Below are 16,721 nucleotides of genomic sequence, written 5' to 3'. Positions count from 1 at the left end.
AGCTTACTTATACTGTACTATACTTTTTGCTACTACAGGGAGTTTACTTTCAAAGCTGTATTTTGCATACACATTTTGTCATTCAATATCTAGGTGTAATGGCAAAAATAGGGTGTGTTAATAGTTTTCTCTAATGAGAAAAAAATAGTTTTATTTTTCTCCAAAAGTGAAATCAATATCTAGGTGTAATGGCAAAAATAGGGTGTGTTAATAGTTTTCTCTAATGAGAAAAAAATAGTTTTATTTTTCTCCAAAAGTGAAATGCTCACTTAATTGCTGCTGATATAAGGGAATGAACAATTTCATAATTGAGAAGAGTAATCTTCAAATATTTTATTTATTGGACAGATTTTAACTGGTTAGCTTGAATTAGAGTCCACCGTCACTATCTTCCCAAATTGACCCAAATTTGTCTTAAACTTGCAACGGCACAATCTAGCCAACTTGACAGCTCTAGAGAAAGATTTACACATGATGAAAATGGGTTCCCACCACCATGCCATGACAATTCACAAAAGTGTTGTTTCTTTGTACCTACCATTTATTTCTTTTATGTTTCTATGCTTGTCTGTCCAATTAGGCAACACAGGAATGGGAGTTGGACCCTACCAAATTATGGAATGCACATGATGCCTCGTGTACTACAAGCTACCTCACTTCTACTTTTTCTCTAGTACCAACATTTTTTAACCATTTCCTAAGGAAGGTAATTCCTACCATACCTTCCTCCGTTTACAACTTAAAAATGCACTGTCGGTGTAGCTAATTATTGATTGATAATAACTACAACAAACCAACTTAACACTTTGGCTGCTAAAGTAACATCTACATGATAAACCTTCATTCTCACCACTTCTCTCTCACCAGGCAACAACAACTTTTGAGCTGTATATTGGTAAAATCCACCATGTCTAATTTTATTAATAAAACACAGTTAGACCAGTACACCATGGATCAATTTCTAGGTAAATTTTTCCTGTTAGGATCATAATTCCATACAGTAATAATATCATGCATTACTTAATCTCAGTCATTTGATTTGAGATCAGTTGGCTCAGATTACACATTTACTAAATCTATTTCAAATGATCTTGACCATTGATTTAGATCAGATGTTCGAAATCTAACCACAGTTACTGCAGGAAATTTGTTCCTGTTATATACATGTGCTGAACATAGGCTCTATCAACTAGTATCAAATGAAAGGATGGACTGAAACATGTCAAACAAAAAAGATAAACATGTTCAACAAGAGATTTATGATGAGTTAAAAATTGTTATTGCACCAAATATTGTTACATATTAGCAAAAGAATACTGCAGCCAACACTCGCTATTGAAGAGACTAAGAGAGTGTAAGCTTAAAATGAAACATGTACATATCAACTAATAGAAACGAGACGAGATATAAGAGATGTTCTGAGAAAGACACACTCTAAAACTTAAAGAATAGCCTCTTCATTTCATGTTCCATTTACAAGTACAGTTAGCATCTCTGCACCTTGTACGCTCTAAACCTTCTATGCGCCAATTCAAAAAATACTGATATAAAACATGAAAAAAAACTTAATACAAAAAATGAATTGTGAAGCTTTAAAAAAACAGAAGCCCTACACATTTAGGATTTGACATCACAAAACTTGAATGACGTCATACTGACCCATCTCTATCTACGGATTGATGTTGCATTCTCGCAAATAGACGTGATTATAGTTGACATACTTTGTCCAATAACCTCGAAACTTGGGAATACTTATCTCCAACCATGGCTTCATGTTCCCATTGTAGTGCATAACAGCAGCCCGTTCGATATCTTTTTGGTTGACATTGGGATTGTAGCCAAGACCCAACACATGCCACGCTTTGTTCAGTGGGAAAGTGCGTTTCCAGAAGGTTATGAGACCTGGTGGCAGTGTTCCTAACTTCCACAGTTGTCTATCATGATTCTGAATTTCAGTTAAGTAGAAACAAAATCATTTCACAATTCATTCAAGAAAGAAACAAAACATCCCAAAAACATAGGAATGTAACAGCAATTCCCCTAAATCATATGGTTAAAGTTATTTGACGCTGACACTTCATATTGAATGTGTGTCTAGTGTTCAACACTGATACGACATTGACATGAGTGATTACATTCAATTATTCTGTTTTCTCAAACTATCACTAGTGTCAGTGTCGACATGTCAGTGTTGTGTTTGGTGTCTGTGTCGGAGCTTCATGTCAATCATACCTGATACTAGCTAAAAAATAAACCAGTGTACATCACTTACCAAATTCTGCCAGTTGTGGTACACCTCTGTGATCTTTTGCCTCTTCCATTGGACTAAATCAAATACATTCATTCCGTAGGCCCACCCACAAGCATGTGGATCAAAATTCTTTGCAATAAGAGGATTTGAGAAGTTCAGATAACGATCAAATCGGTGGAAACTTTCTCCACAAGTTTCTACAGCTCCATTTACGTTGCCTTTCAAGTCAATTGACCAAAGACCGGTGAGATCTTTCTGCACAACTATATCATCGTCCAAAAACAGCACTTTGTTGAGCTTTGGAAACACCTCCGGCAGGTAAAAACGAAGATGGTTCAAGATAGATAAATACTTCGGATTCCGAAACTTTAGGTTTGAATCAGAAGTTGCTTTATGAGCCTTGAAGTAATAATCTATCATAGCTGGGGAAGCCAACTGCTTAAGAACAGGGCTGTAACTTGCATTCAACCATGTGAAGTCCTCAATGTTTTGAACCTGAATAGTTGCCTTGCCGGGTGAATTAACTAAAAACCACATCCTCATTGCAGCATAGTTGAGCCTATCGGTAACTATGTGGAAAACATGTTTTGATGCATCCTGAAATTTTATTGGAACAATATTACAATGAGCAACTGGTGTCATTAAGAAATAAAAGCACCATTGGTTTGTTGATTATTGAAAGTTCTCAAACTAGAAAATATTTACCTTAGCATTGAGAACAGTTGAGTTTACAACAACAGCTGTTGCCAATATGTTGTCTGAAAATATTGCATAATGGTATAGTTGCGGGTCTTCTAACTTCTCTTGATTCGGAAACTGCTGCTGAGAAGAATTCAACTTATAATACTCGGTTGTAAGTCGCAACGGAAGACAATGAAGACCTTTTGGCAGTGTTTTTGCTGTCAATTGTGTTAAAAACAGAGTCTGCTTCTTGAGCACATGTAGCTGCTCTTCTGTTGAATGGATCATAGCTCGGAGCTTCTTCACAACAGAAGCACAATCGTCTTGAATTTGCTTTCCTTTCAACAATGTTTGCTCCATTGCCTTCATCCTCTCTTTAGCGCTGCCATTAGTACAAATATACATTAAGACTGAAAAAGTTGCAAATCAGTGAAAAATTTGGGATATTCCACACGTTTATATGAATCATAATAACAGGACAATTTGAAAAAATATAACAGCATAACCTACTTTCTAGGTAAATCAGCATCTTTGGTTGCTTCTCCGAGTGTTCGTGTAACTTCTTTAACCCTTAAACGAAGCTCCCGAGTGAGATGAGGGTTGCTTTTAACCACTGGAAGGGAAAGATAGACCTTGGCTTGGATGAGTTGATCTTTTAGTTGCTGTACCCGAGCATCCGATGGCATTTGGTCATTTTGCTTATTGGTCTCAGGTCTTCTCTTGTTTATTCCGCTAGAAATTTCTGTTGTTTGTTGTTGCTCCAGCATGGTACCCTGAAAAGAGATTAATCACTTATGAAACGGAGAAAACCTAAATGCACTAATAAATGTTGAAACGGGCAACAATACGTCAGCAAATTTATTGTCCACTATCCTTGATCGAAATTAGTAGTTAAAATAACTGCCATTTGTTTCGATCTTTCTCATACTCAAACCCACATTTAAATACAACAAAAATATTATTCAAGAAATCAAATAAGGAAAAGTAGAAGATATTGCAGCCAATCAACTTCTCTATGTCATATCTGCACAAGATTGCACCCGACATCCTCTACAATTAAAACATGGTCGAGTCTTTAAAGATGTCTTTATCGTGAAGACTTTCTGAAAACATGCGCCTATTTATACTCAATGTAGAATTTATTTATCAAACTAAAAAAAACATACATAGTCAACCCCTTAAACATACACGTGTAAAACCTTTATTCCGAAAATTAACACCTATTTAAGACTTCCATGACAATGCAGCAGCAAATGATACAAACTGAACAGAGAAACAACATATAAACCAAAAGGAAAATATATCACCTACCTTGACTAAAGGCTCTTGAGTAGAATCATGAGACGATTTAGCGAGTTTCCCATCATTATCATCAACATCAATAGCATCTTCCCCGTTTACATTTTCACCAGTTGCATCGGCTTTCTCCAAGGTACCCTCACCGCCTTGATTTCCTTGCTTAATTTCATCCGTCACAAGTTTGATGGTGGCATCCTTTTCAGCTTGATCTTCCTTGGTTGTGGCTGACAATACCCTTGCAGACACGTGCTCCCTTGTTTTCGCCAATTCCAAACCTGGGTCAACATAACATAACAATAATGTTACAAATGAACAAAACTTCAATAACCATGACCCCGCAAATCTAATTAAACAACAGAAGAAATCATAAATAAAATACCTCGAGGCAAATTCCTTCTGTTAATTGAATCCTCATTTGTATACACAACTCCAATAGGTTCCTTAAGAACTGTCGAAGTTTCCTATTTACAAAACAACATATATTTCAGCCATAAATAAAAATCATCACAAATTCAGCATTCATAAAAATTTCTTCCTACAAATACACACACACACACACACACACACACACACACACACACACGAACATGCACAATTACACACATACACATACAAATTTAGATATATTAATATATAGAATATAAAAAATTAAATAGAAAAATAAAGGAACATTACCTGAGGAAGCAGATTCAAGTGACCAGAGTCTGCTGTACTCAAAGGCTGATGACAAAACACAAAAACAAGATTTCAAAACTCAAAGATCTCTCTAACTATCACTAATAATCACTAATTAGTCCTAATTATACAAAACAAAAGAAAGAACCAAAGAATCACTTACCAAAACAGTAACATCTTCAATAAACTCTTGTTTAGCTGGCAAAACACATTAAAAAAAAACAAAAATTAACCAAAATCATCATTATGAAATAAATAACCAAAATTAAAGAAATTATTGAGAAAGAAAAACTCACTGGAGGGTGAAGATTCAAAGGAACCAAGACGATCAGTGTAAAGAACAATAGGAGCAACAACAGTGATACAAAGCAATAACAACACAATGTTTCTAACCCCCATCATTGTTCAGATCCTATTGAGTTATATATAAAGAATGAAACTTTGGGGAAAATAAAGATGACCCAGTTTGAGTTATTGTTGTGGGTGTGTTTGAAATTGAATTGAGAGTGTAAAGTTTGAAGCTTTTGTTAAAAGGGTTATGGAAGATTGAATAGTTTCAAGCAGTTACATTGAGTTTTAGAGAGAGAAAGAAGGGTTATGAAAAAGATGCGATTTTTGTTGATGGGTTTGTGAAATTGATGTTGAAAATGCAGAAGCAGGGTTGAGAAAGAAAGAGAAGAGAAAAACGAAGATTGAGAGAGAGAGAGAGAGAGAGAGAGAGAGAGAGAACAAATCTGTGTGTAAAAGCTTGAGAATTGAAATTCTGATTATTATGTTTTTTTATTTTTGCAACTATTTGCAAACGGAAACTTTTTTTTTATTCTTAATTGATAAGTATTTGATATTATAATTAATTTTCTCCAAAAAAAACAACTAATTAATTTTTTTTTGAGGGAAAAAACAACTAATTAATTAAAACGTGTGATAATAAATGGAAACATATATCTGTAAAAATTGAAAAAGAGACAATGAAATAAAGGAAATCACGTGTGAAATCCAGAAAAATTGAAAAAGTTTACTTTCTCCAAAAAAAAAACATACTGTAACCAAAAAAAATATATATATATCCATAAGGTCAATTTTTATCTAAATTCATTCATTTAAATTATTTTTCTCTTTCTTTTGGTCAATTTTTCAGTTTTTCTTTTGTTTTTTTTATGTTTTTGTGTCTTAACTCTTAACAGGATATTGTTTGTTTTTATTGTGTGTTTCGTGCTTTTTTTTATTTTTTTTTCTTTGTGCAGTGTTTGTAGGGTTTATTTAATTTAGATTGAAAGATTAATTTGAGAAATAAAGATTTATCAATAATTTTTGTCTCGTCAATGTTACACTTAATATAGTCATATTTGTGAGTTTGTTTGTTGTTCCATCTTTTTGTTTTTAAACAACTTCAAATTTATGTTGTATCGTTGTACTCTATCAATTTTAATGAATAGATAAATATCATTTAATTTGTAAGAAAAAATGAAGAACGTTAAACTTTTAATTATCAACTATTATGATGGATTGAATGTGTACAAGTTATCTACACTGTGATTTTTTTTTTTTAGCAAATAACTTAATGGTTAGAGGTAACACATTTTAAACGTGAAGAAGTGAGAAGTTCGAAGTTGTGCACTTGTGCTTACATGACTACAAATATAAAATATTATTCGATGATTTCGATAGCGTCAACATTACATACCAGATACATGGATCTTACATCTTCAAAGACTAAATTGATGTGAAATCCATCAATAATTTACATATTCATTTAACAATAACTAAATCTCTCTCTCTCTCTCTCTCTCTCTCTCATTTCTATGTGTTTCATGTTCCTTCCTTCTTTTCTATTACCACATCCTATTTACGTTCTCTCTCTCTCCCCAGCATGAATAAAGACTTTATCATAATTCAGAGACTTTTCATCACCATGATCATTAGAAGCAACAGTTCCAAATGGATTCCCACAATAAGTAACAACAACATACCTTCATGTTCAATTTTTGACAACTCCTTCTCAACTTTATTATACTCACTCAAATCATTCGAATTATCATCTAAACTTACATTCAAACCATCACATTTTTCCTAAAATCTTCCTCTAATTTATTTAGATCACCTTTTTCAAACATTAGGGTTTCACATTCAAACCACTTTGAATGAAAATATTCTCACAACTTTGTCAATAACATTAGAATCGACCGATGTAGAATGGTTTCTAAATTTCGAAGCTACATTTGGTATCAATGATACAACCCTAGGCTTAATTAACACTACCAATATTACCACAAACACTAGTACTACAATTCCTTGAGTTAGCCCAATTCGAATCGGTAACGCTAAAAACTCTATAATTCAAACTAGTCACATGTATATAACATACAATCTTAGCATTATATCTAGAGTATATATGGCTATGGATTGATGTAGGATAGCTTTAGACCATCTCTATTGGGCGGGTCTTAACTATTTAAGACCTGGTACCTATTAGGTACCCTCAATGGGGAGAATCTTTTTCAGGGTCTTATAAGACCCGAGGTCTTACTTAATACCCCTATTTTTAAGTGGGACATGCACTCTTTTAATATTAAAAATTTGAAATATAATGATATAAAGTTATTGATAGTTGATTAGTGAGTCTCATTTAAGAACTTTGTGTGAGATCTGCGTTGAAGTGATTGAGTGCTTATTAGGTACTACAGTTAAAAAATTATAAATAAGTGATGTGTACACGTGAGACCCATTTAAGAACCCAAAAATGGATGTCTCCATTGTGGATGCTCTTATATGGACAAAATACTCATCATGCATTGTTACGCCCAATTGAGCTAAGCTGACGAAAACAATTGTTACAAAATTGTTTGTTTTGTAGGAATATTTAATTTTCCATTTTTATTTACGTGTAAATTTTGTAGTCACGTGATGAATAAAGCTTTGTTTGGCTGGCCACTTCTACGTGCGTGATTGCCGCTCCCTTCCTTCTTATAACATCAAACATTGCTACTATTAATTAAGCTATGATGATAGCTTTTTTTGGGTAACTTTTAAAACCTTTTTTACAATATAAGGTTGAATATGTACTGGGGCTAACAATTGATGTCACTATAGTGACTATACACATAAACAAAAAAACATGTAATGCGTGTGTAGTGCAGCCACTTAGTTGTGCTTTCATTTAAATGTTTGTTAATAACAAAGTGGGGTCAGGCCATTAAGCATGCAGCAGGACTTATTTGCCATAAAGATGATCATATCTTCTACATAAAGTGCAGAGGGGCATGCCCTATTTATATCTGTTATTTGTGGTAGTAGTAGTAGTGCTATGCTGATTGCTGAGCGAGTTGCTATAATTTTTTTTTTTTTGAAGGAAGCGAGTGGCTATAATTTTAATATTTTTTTTTTTGAAAGAGTGGCTATAATTTTAATCTTACTCTATTTTTATTTTATTTTTGTTTTCCATACATCTTGAAATAATCATATTGGGAGATATATAGATGCCCCTCTTCTTTTTTGGTTAGTAATAAAAATTTCACCTTTTTTTAACATATGAACAGATGAAAATTTTCGAGTTTAGACTGACCCTTCTATATTGCAATGTCGGTGTCACTAATCTATGTCCATACAGAGAGTTGCACACCTCTTCTAACCATCACTCAAATTTTAGTTTTTTTATATTATGAGAGTGTAATTATTTTCGTTGTATCCAACTCTAATTTATGAAGGTCAAGTCTATGGTGTACAAGCAAGATAAATCTTGTACCATAACTTTATAAATCTTGTAGAACTGTTATTATTTATAAGCTTTAATTAATATTTTATGAGTACATTCCTTCCGGCCAATAACTTTAGGGGGATGAAATTAAAAAAATGTTGAATTCCTTTTGGTGGGAGGGTTAAATAGACAAAATGGAAAAGGAAAAAATTGGTTAAGATGTGAGAAGCTGGCTATGAGAAAGGAACACAGTGGTATTGGTTCTCGCCATACGTATGGATTTAATTTGGTTATGCCAGGGAATCAAGGTTGGAGCCCAAAAACCAACCAAGATACTATAGTAGCACGAGTCTTCAAAGCTAGATATTTCTTAAGGGGTTTTTTGTTAATGTAATGTTGGGTCATAACTTGAGTTTTGTTTGGTGTAATATTCATGCTTGACATGTATTAGTCAAAAATTCATTTTTCCCACACCATAGAAACCACACGATTTGACAACTCTTCCACCGTGATAAAATAAAAGTTAGGAATGGTGGCTTTAAGATAAATGCACGTCTATTGCTAATTTACCACAAAAACAAACAAGCTATATATCTTCAAGTCGTTCATTGGCTTTCATTAAATAACCTCTTAGATTTTCTTTATCTTTACTCTAGTGTCTCTTCCCGATAACAAGATATATATATATATATATTTTTTTTAAAAGGATAACCTCATATGACTAATGAATGAATGATATATGATAGAAAACAAGATAGGGAAAAACAAAGAGAGAATGAGTGTATAAGAAAATTTAGGAGAAACGATAAAAAATAAAAATTTAAAATCAGTGGTATTATACTGTGAAAGTCACATCCAACTGATCAAATTAAGGATTTGGACGAAATGTGCTTGTGAACCAAAATTTACACCATCAATGAACCAATCTTGAGGAACTAAGCTGGTGAAATCTTCAAGCATTAGTGGCTATTTGGGTTAACAAAAAGAGGTGGCTATTTGGGTTTGAGAAACTCACTATTAAAAATATTCATTCTAAAGTTACCACTTTCCTTCAAGCATATGTGACCCAAACTCATTTTACTTTTATTAAAGACCAATTTCTATTTATTTTATAGTAGACTCACTATCAAATCTGCATCATGTTCTAAATATACTAGATTAAATTTTGTAAGAGTTAAGTCTGATCTTCTTTACAAATTGTTAGACCGTTTTATATATTATCAATCGTAGACTCATTTTTAGGATTTAGTTTAACCTCTTAAAAGCTTATCCGAGAATTCTACTTCACTATTTTTTTTAGTACAAAAATCTACGACATTTTAGTGGCGAGCAATGTAGACTTTAGCAAATAGACTAACAAAGTTAATAGGTCAATGCTATTGAATTCTACTTTGAAATCTAACATGATCTTTTAGAGAATATAACTTTATACGACATCATGCTTTGAATTTTGTATTTAAATATGTCAAAAGTTCATGTAAGTATGATATTTTTGCTAGTAGATGAAGTGACAACAACCATAAAAAAATTAACACACACAACTGCGGGATTCCTTGCTTGAATCTAGATGAAGGTGTTCGACCTAGCAATATCAACATTTTTTTATTAATGAAAAATGTTAACAATTAATTAGTATGTTAATATTTACTCCTTCATCTGAGTTGAACTCAGAACCTCCAAATCTTTATCCCTTAACTCAAACTAATTGAGCTACCAATCCCTTAGCAATATCAACATTTAGCGGTTGAGCTAGGTCATTATGTTTTAATGACACAAAATTTTATCAAATTTATGATTTAACAAAGCACAAAATTTAATATAATACTATGCCCCTAGTCATAAACACCATTTGCAAATAATATTATATCTGAGTATAATTCTTTCAGAAGTATGACTTTGGTGTCTAAATCCGTACCAAAGTGATACTTTTACTATTAAAACTGTTTTTTTTCCTTGCAAAAAATACTATTTCTTAAACAAAACATGCCATGTAATCATTTTATTGAAGGAAAAAAGTTTTGAGAAGCATGGAGTTGTTTATAGGTACAAATATCATCACAACTACAGCAAGCCGCACTCAGTCCTTTTCAAAGTAACGAATAATGCCTTTAATATTACTGCATCAACCATTAAGCCAAAATACGTATGTCCACCACTAAAAAAATGATGAGAATAATGTCATAAACAAAGCAAATTGTGAGTCTATAAGCATGTTTCCACTTAAATCAAAAGTCAAATAGGGATACATCATTGTCAATGATCCATATTAATGTGTAATAACCTTTTGCACGTCGGAATAGTCAAATATCACACTCATGCACTCAAACACGCTAGGATAAGATGATTCAAGTCTCTTTTAGGTTAATCATATGTGTCAAGTTTAAATCTAAACTTATAGTACTTTTTGCGAAAAACGTTGCAAATGTGATCTTAGACAACTCAACCCATGTTTGTTTTAGCAATACAATTGCAGTAGACGCACGTTTGGACAAACTCTACAATTAGCAGCTTCTCAAAAACCACAACAAATGTACATAGGGACGCAATATTTCCCTTGTTGCCGCTAAACCAAACACCCTCTTAAAAGATTAACGGTTGCACATAAAAGATCCCATATTTATAAAATAAAAAAATTACATTTTATTTCAACCTTTAATAACCCCAACAAAGCTACAAATTACTCTCCAATCTATACTATGTTATTCACAAAATTCCCTTTTGTCTTAACTGTATAACAAGTTTTGTTCATTTCTGGACCTAATTTGGAGACTGCCGAACAAAATATTAAGGTTTCAAATTTTCATACTTTATATGAGGGTTTAGGGGGTGAAACAGAATGAAGTCTAATCTTTTGTACTGAGAAAGTATCAGCAATTCCACCCATTTTAGGATACATTCATGTCATAAAGAAAGTAGTAGTAAATGCAGAAAAATATTGAATATTATATGTATTACATCCCCACATTTTACTTGTTCAACATACAAAAAAATGAATGAAAAAGTTTAACAAGAATATTCATGTCATAGCTTACTTAAATAAAGCCTGCAGAAGGAGGTGGGGAATATAGTGAAAGAAAAACTAGAACTAACCACCAATAGGGGTTGAAAATCATGGTTAATAACGTTCAAAATCGTGGTTAATTGTGTTTAATGGATGATTACAGAGTTGCGGCATATTGTTATGTTCATCAATCATCCACTGAACATAATTAACCATATATTTGAACCGTGATAACCATATGAATTCTTGTCGGAAATTTTCCGATTTTGTTTCAAATAACCCATTTCTAATACAAGGGTGATATATTCATCTATGATGAAAAGATTGTAACTAGAACTAATAACATTAAAAAAAAAAATACCCTATGTTGTTTGGTTGTATGAAAGAGGCTTAATTGTTTAGCAAAGAGCTACAAATACAATCCAAATCTTCTGCTTCAAGCTCCAATCTATTAACCTCAAATGGCAGCCACAGATCCTCCATTGATCCCTTTGGAGCCTCACACAATCTATCATTTTCCTCAAAGAAATCAATACCAGAAGAAACCTTGAAACAAGTGTTGTCTTGGTCTTGTAATGATGACAAGAAATTGTCTTCAAAATCAATTAAACAATCTTCTAATTTGTATATGACACCATCTTTCAACCAAGGGAAATCAAACACTCCAAATGCTAAACAACCTTTCTCTTCCACTTCATTCTTTTCCTTGGTGAAACTTGTGCCACATACATCTCTTTTTTTAGCTTTCTTGTTATTATTCTCAAAAGAAAACCAAATCTTTGCTTCAACATCATCATATTCTCTTGCTCTCTTATTCTTCTCTTGCTCCATTTATATTCCTTTTTCTGTCCATGCAAGATCACAAACATTGTTATTATTAATCAAACAAAAGAACATAAAAAAAAAAAAAAAAACTGTAATAATGAACAAAGAAAAACACAACTTAGGTCCATACATACATAACATATAGATAAAAACAAAACAAAACATACTATGAAAATGAACAATAAAACCTCTTTTTTCAATGTATATGAAAAAACAAAATGTGTAAGAAAGAATTGATACAAATTATTGAGAATGATTAATTGATAATAATTCTCAATAATGATGATAATTATGAGTAAAGGGTAGTTGAATACCTATGAGATGAGTATTAATCTTAAGGGGAAATTAAGGGAAAGCTAAGACTTATATATGATTTTGATTTGTATTTGGAACAGTTGGTGGTAACGTAATCTAAAGATAACTGATTAGAAATGGTGAGCTTTGTACACACGCTATGCTTATTTTAAGGAAAAAACATGTCACAACTCAATACAAGCATAACAGCACACACAATTCATCACAGGGACACATGCACACGTACACATTATTTTATTTTAATTTTGTTTCACCTTTCATCATCACCAGCAATGAAATGTGAGATAGGTGTTTTCTCCTCTTTTTTTGGTTCTAATTTTGGCTATAAGGAAATACCACAAAAGAAAACTAAGCAAGGGGATAATTACATCCTTATATAAAGATTTGTTTCCCTCCAATGTTAATCGGAAACAAATCCCTTACAGTGCAACAACCATGGAGACCGTAATAGTTTAAAGGAGAAAATTTCTCTAACTAGATCTAACAGTTTCCACGGTTGTTGCATGGATGGTGATGTTTTTGTGTTGTGACCCAGAACAATTGTTTATTTTTATGGTAATTTTAGAAGAATTTAAGGGTATATGCAATGACGTGTTTACACTATCAATTAATCACAATCGTCGTATCAATATAACATTTGACATTTGCTATATTCACTTCTATAGTCACATATATGATTGATTGTTATGAACTGATAGTGTAAAATTTACACCGATGGTGTGTTGAAAATAAACTCAATTAGCTAATTCATGATTTTTAGGCTAGCCCATTTTCTCTTTTCCATTTTTAAGCTTTTTTGTTGTTCTCTCTAGTAAAAGTTTTGGAGTAGTTAAGTACCAATGGCTTCACTTTGGCAGGTTATCATGTGAGTTCTGTACATTTTTTCTTCCTGTGATGGTCAATGATCTATCATAAGCACCAGGACCAGGATTCCATGACTTTTGGGCGGGAAAAGTCATGTGACTTTCAACAAATCTTGCCCGTTGAAAATTTTTTAACGTACCAGATTGTTTCATTTTGTTTTTATCTTTTTAAACCGGTTATTTGAAAAAGCGATTTTAAAAGTTTTTGTCTTTTTCTGAAAAATAATATTTTTATCTTTATTTTCAGTTTCATTTTTATCCCTTAGGATTGTATTACTGGCTCTGATACCAGGTAGTGGGCAGAATCGTCAGCGGAATTTTCTCGAACTTGATTTAACATTTGTTCGATTTTAATTAAACCTTGAAATGGTTTTAAGAGTGTTTTAGCTCTTTCTTTTTGTGTATTTGTTAGTTTTTCTAAGTCTTCTATATCTCTTAGAAAATCTTCAATATATTCTATATGATATTGTACTAATTCTTTAGAATGGAAAAGAATTTGTCTTAGAACAATTCTTTGGTTATAATATTCTATATCAGAGACTATGTTCTCTAATCTTTCTTTAAAGAGTTTTAATTCTGTTATAAGACCTAAACCAGGCATTATAGAATTTTTTCTAATGATTGTTCAAATTCAAAAAGTTTTTGAGATGGCCATAACAGAGTTGTGGCTCTTTCTTTTTGTGTAACAGAAATATTTTCTGTTTCTTCTAGTTCTTTTATCATTTCATCTATATATGAAATTTGTAAAATCATTAAATCATGGATTCCCCAAATTGTGTTCTTCATTTCTATTCTAAAGAAATTTTCTTCTATTTTGTTAACTAGGGCATCTAGTTTTATTCTGAATAATTTTAGTTCATTTTTTATTGTTATTCCTGGCATTATAATTTTCTATTAATACCTGAAAGTTCAGTTTTTATTTCTGATAAAGCTTTATTAAGCTTTCTTTTTTCATAACTATCTAATGAAGTTCTAGCTGGTAGAAACTTTGGTTCACTAGTATTTTCTTCTTGTTTTAGAAGAGGTGTTCTTTCTATAGTCATAATTGATTTTGACCTTTTTAGTGGTTTTAGAATTGGTGATTCTAATTTTATTAGTGGGGCAAATAGTTCATCTATTTGTATTTTTTCTTTTCCACTAAATTCTATACTGTAATGAGAATTACTTAATGCATAATTCATTTTATAACTTATACTAAAAGGATGGTTTCCTGGTCTCATAAGAGTTTGGTCCTTAAGTTTATAATGAATTACTAAAGATCTGTCTAGATCTATATCATTTAGACTTAAGCCTATCTGTAACTTTATGTCAAATTTTAATTTTCCACACTTTAAATTTCCCTCACCTTGGGTTATTAGTGAATGTTTTTCATTCATCCTAGCATCTTCGATAAGAAGTTCTAGTTCTGCATCTATTCCTTTCATAAAAGTACTTTTTATGATTATTTGGATAGTTGATATATGAATATATCCTATCTTCTGTCTTTTTTCTAACGATAAATGTTTTAATCTACTATTAATTTGTTCATTATCAATCAAGGATATTACAACAGATCCATCTGTTGATTCCATTGGTATGGCAACTTCTCCTACCATCATTCCATATTTTAGAATATTTTCTCTAGATAGTCTTTCTTTTATTAAAGAAAAAATATTTTTCTGTTTAAAATTTTCTTCTGGTTTTAAGGTAAAATCTACCTTTTCTATATGATTTGTTAATACATCTGCTATAAAACCAGATGAATTTTCTTTTATCATGCTATATTCCATGTAAAAATTATAAAATCATACCTGACTTTGTCTTGGATCTTGATGGTTCTGATCTTTCGATCCTTTGAAATTTGAAATAATCTTTCGATTATTGATATTGAAAACTAAAAATCTTTCAATTTGGTAATGACAACCTCAAATCCTGCGAAGCCCTTTCCCACAATGTTTTTCATAAACTAAAGGTACTTACTTCGTTGATTTTAGTCGTAATTTACAAGTGAGCATCGAGGCTCTTATTTATAGAAGGAAAGGACTTACAAGTGGTTCACCTGTCCTTATCCATGACAGCAAAAAAGAAAAACAATTGAAACACGCAAAGAAAAAGAAAACGCATTATCACCTAAAGTGATAATATTCTTATCTCTAAGTGGACCCCATCTGACTCAGATGATAGGGTTTCACTATTACATCATGATAATTATATGACGCGTGTCTAAGCTTTTTCTGTAGCCTTATCTTTTGTTGCTGAAGTTGTCGGTATTTTGTCTTCTTCTGCCGACACTTTGTCTTTTGCACACCATTTACAGATATGCCCTTTGTAGGTTGAGAAGTATTGGCAACATTCCTGTTGTACTTCGTCTGGAATTCTGTGGAGACCATTTTCGAATCCTGAGAATAATTCTTCGAATTGAAGTGTTTGTTTGAGGTGCTCTGTAGAGACCTTTTTCTTTGAGTCGCAGACCATGAAACAATAATCTGAAACATATTAGACTTTATAATTGGTAATGGATGACCCATATTTGATTAGGCAGTCATAAAAACGCTTCATTTGTTGAACAAATGAGATTAATGTCCATCCAACACTTGTTGCATTTGGTTCTAGATAGGTTTTGTTTGAGATACCTATCTTTATAGCTGTTCTTGGTCTTACAGCCATCTGATTATTTTCTTCTTCGAACCATGGATATGTTTGTTCGAATTGGAGAAATATTTCTCTTCCTTTGGCAAGGAAGTCATTAAATCTTTTTGCTGTATCACCGATCTCTTTTGGAAGATCAGCCAGTTCTTGAAATCTATAACCTTCTTTTTCCTCAAGATATACAGTCTTGAGCATTCCATAGTCATAGAATTCTTTAAGTAATTCCTTGGATATTCCTGGAACTGTATTAGCTTTTACCCCATGTTTGGTATTAACTGGATAAAAACATTCAATTGCTAGTTCTTCCTTGAAGTTGGCTAGCCATCTCCATTTTCCCATGAAATCATCAATGGTTTTTATCTTGTTTTTTTCTTTTTGGAGGTTTATAATTGATCCTACTGAAACCTTCTTTTTAGATTCCATTTTTGATGGTTGGCCAATATCCTTTGCTATGGCCATTTCCTTGTAGGAGGCCTTGTAAGCTTCTTT

At 32.2% G+C, this 16,721-nt stretch overlaps 2 protein-coding genes across 3 annotated transcripts; both read right to left on the bottom strand.

Annotated features, from left to right (window-relative positions):
- Window positions 1-1,256: 1,256 nt before the first annotated feature.
- On the bottom strand, window positions 1,257-5,648 carry LOC146944843 (putative galacturonosyltransferase 4). Its single transcript, XM_085743190.1, has 9 exons — window positions 5,203-5,648; window positions 5,070-5,104; window positions 4,907-4,951; window positions 4,611-4,692; window positions 4,244-4,506; window positions 3,443-3,705; window positions 2,957-3,314; window positions 2,273-2,848; window positions 1,257-1,945 (listed from the first exon to the last, which is right to left on the bottom strand). Exons 1-9 carry the CDS (start codon window positions 5,306-5,308, stop codon window positions 1,670-1,672), a joined length of 2,004 nt encoding a protein of 667 aa, XP_085599316.1. The 5' UTR covers window positions 5,309-5,648; the 3' UTR covers window positions 1,257-1,669.
- A 5,871-nt stretch (window positions 5,649-11,519) lies between these two features.
- On the bottom strand, window positions 11,520-12,927 carry LOC146944842 (uncharacterized). Of its 2 annotated transcripts, none has more exons than XM_085743188.1 (2): window positions 12,741-12,927; window positions 11,520-12,446 (listed from the first exon to the last, which is right to left on the bottom strand). In XM_085743188.1, the coding sequence occupies exon 2, from the start codon at window positions 12,430-12,432 to the stop codon at window positions 11,992-11,994; it is 441 nt and encodes a 146-aa protein (XP_085599314.1). In that variant the 5' UTR covers window positions 12,433-12,446; window positions 12,741-12,927; the 3' UTR covers window positions 11,520-11,991. The 2 variants fall into 2 exon arrangements, with proteins under 2 accessions (XP_085599314.1, XP_085599315.1); XM_085743189.1 differs by lacking the exon at window positions 12,741-12,927 and adding an exon at window positions 12,594-12,616.
- Between the last annotated feature and the right edge of the window lie 3,794 nt (window positions 12,928-16,721).

This window comes from Medicago sativa, chromosome 2 (assembly GCF_051527215.1).
Source record: "Medicago sativa cultivar Bolivia chromosome 2, Bolivia_mono, whole genome shotgun sequence".
In the NCBI taxonomy this organism is placed as follows: Eukaryota; Viridiplantae; Streptophyta; class Magnoliopsida; order Fabales; family Fabaceae; genus Medicago; species Medicago sativa.
Note: the sequence above shows the minus strand (reverse complement) of the source record. Positions and strands in the feature narration are given on the sequence as shown.

What these genes read in the sequence shown, in the direction of transcription:
- LOC146944843 (XM_085743190.1), bottom strand. Translation starts at nt 5,308, where the DNA reads ATGATGGGGGTTAGAAACATTGTGTTGTTATTGCTTTGTATCACTGTT. An exon ending in GATGCTGATTTACCTAGAAA is followed by an intron (nt 3,315 to 3,442) that starts GTAGGTTATGCT and finishes TACTAATGGCAG; the next exon opens with CGCTAAAGAGAGGATGAAGG. An exon ending in ACCACAACTGGCAGAATTTG is followed by an intron (nt 1,946 to 2,272) that starts GTAAGTGATGTA and finishes ACTGAAATTCAG; the next exon opens with AATCATGATAGACAACTGTG.
- LOC146944842 (XM_085743188.1), bottom strand. Translation starts at nt 12,432, where the DNA reads ATGGAGCAAGAGAAGAATAAGAGAGCAAGAGAATATGATGATGTTGAA.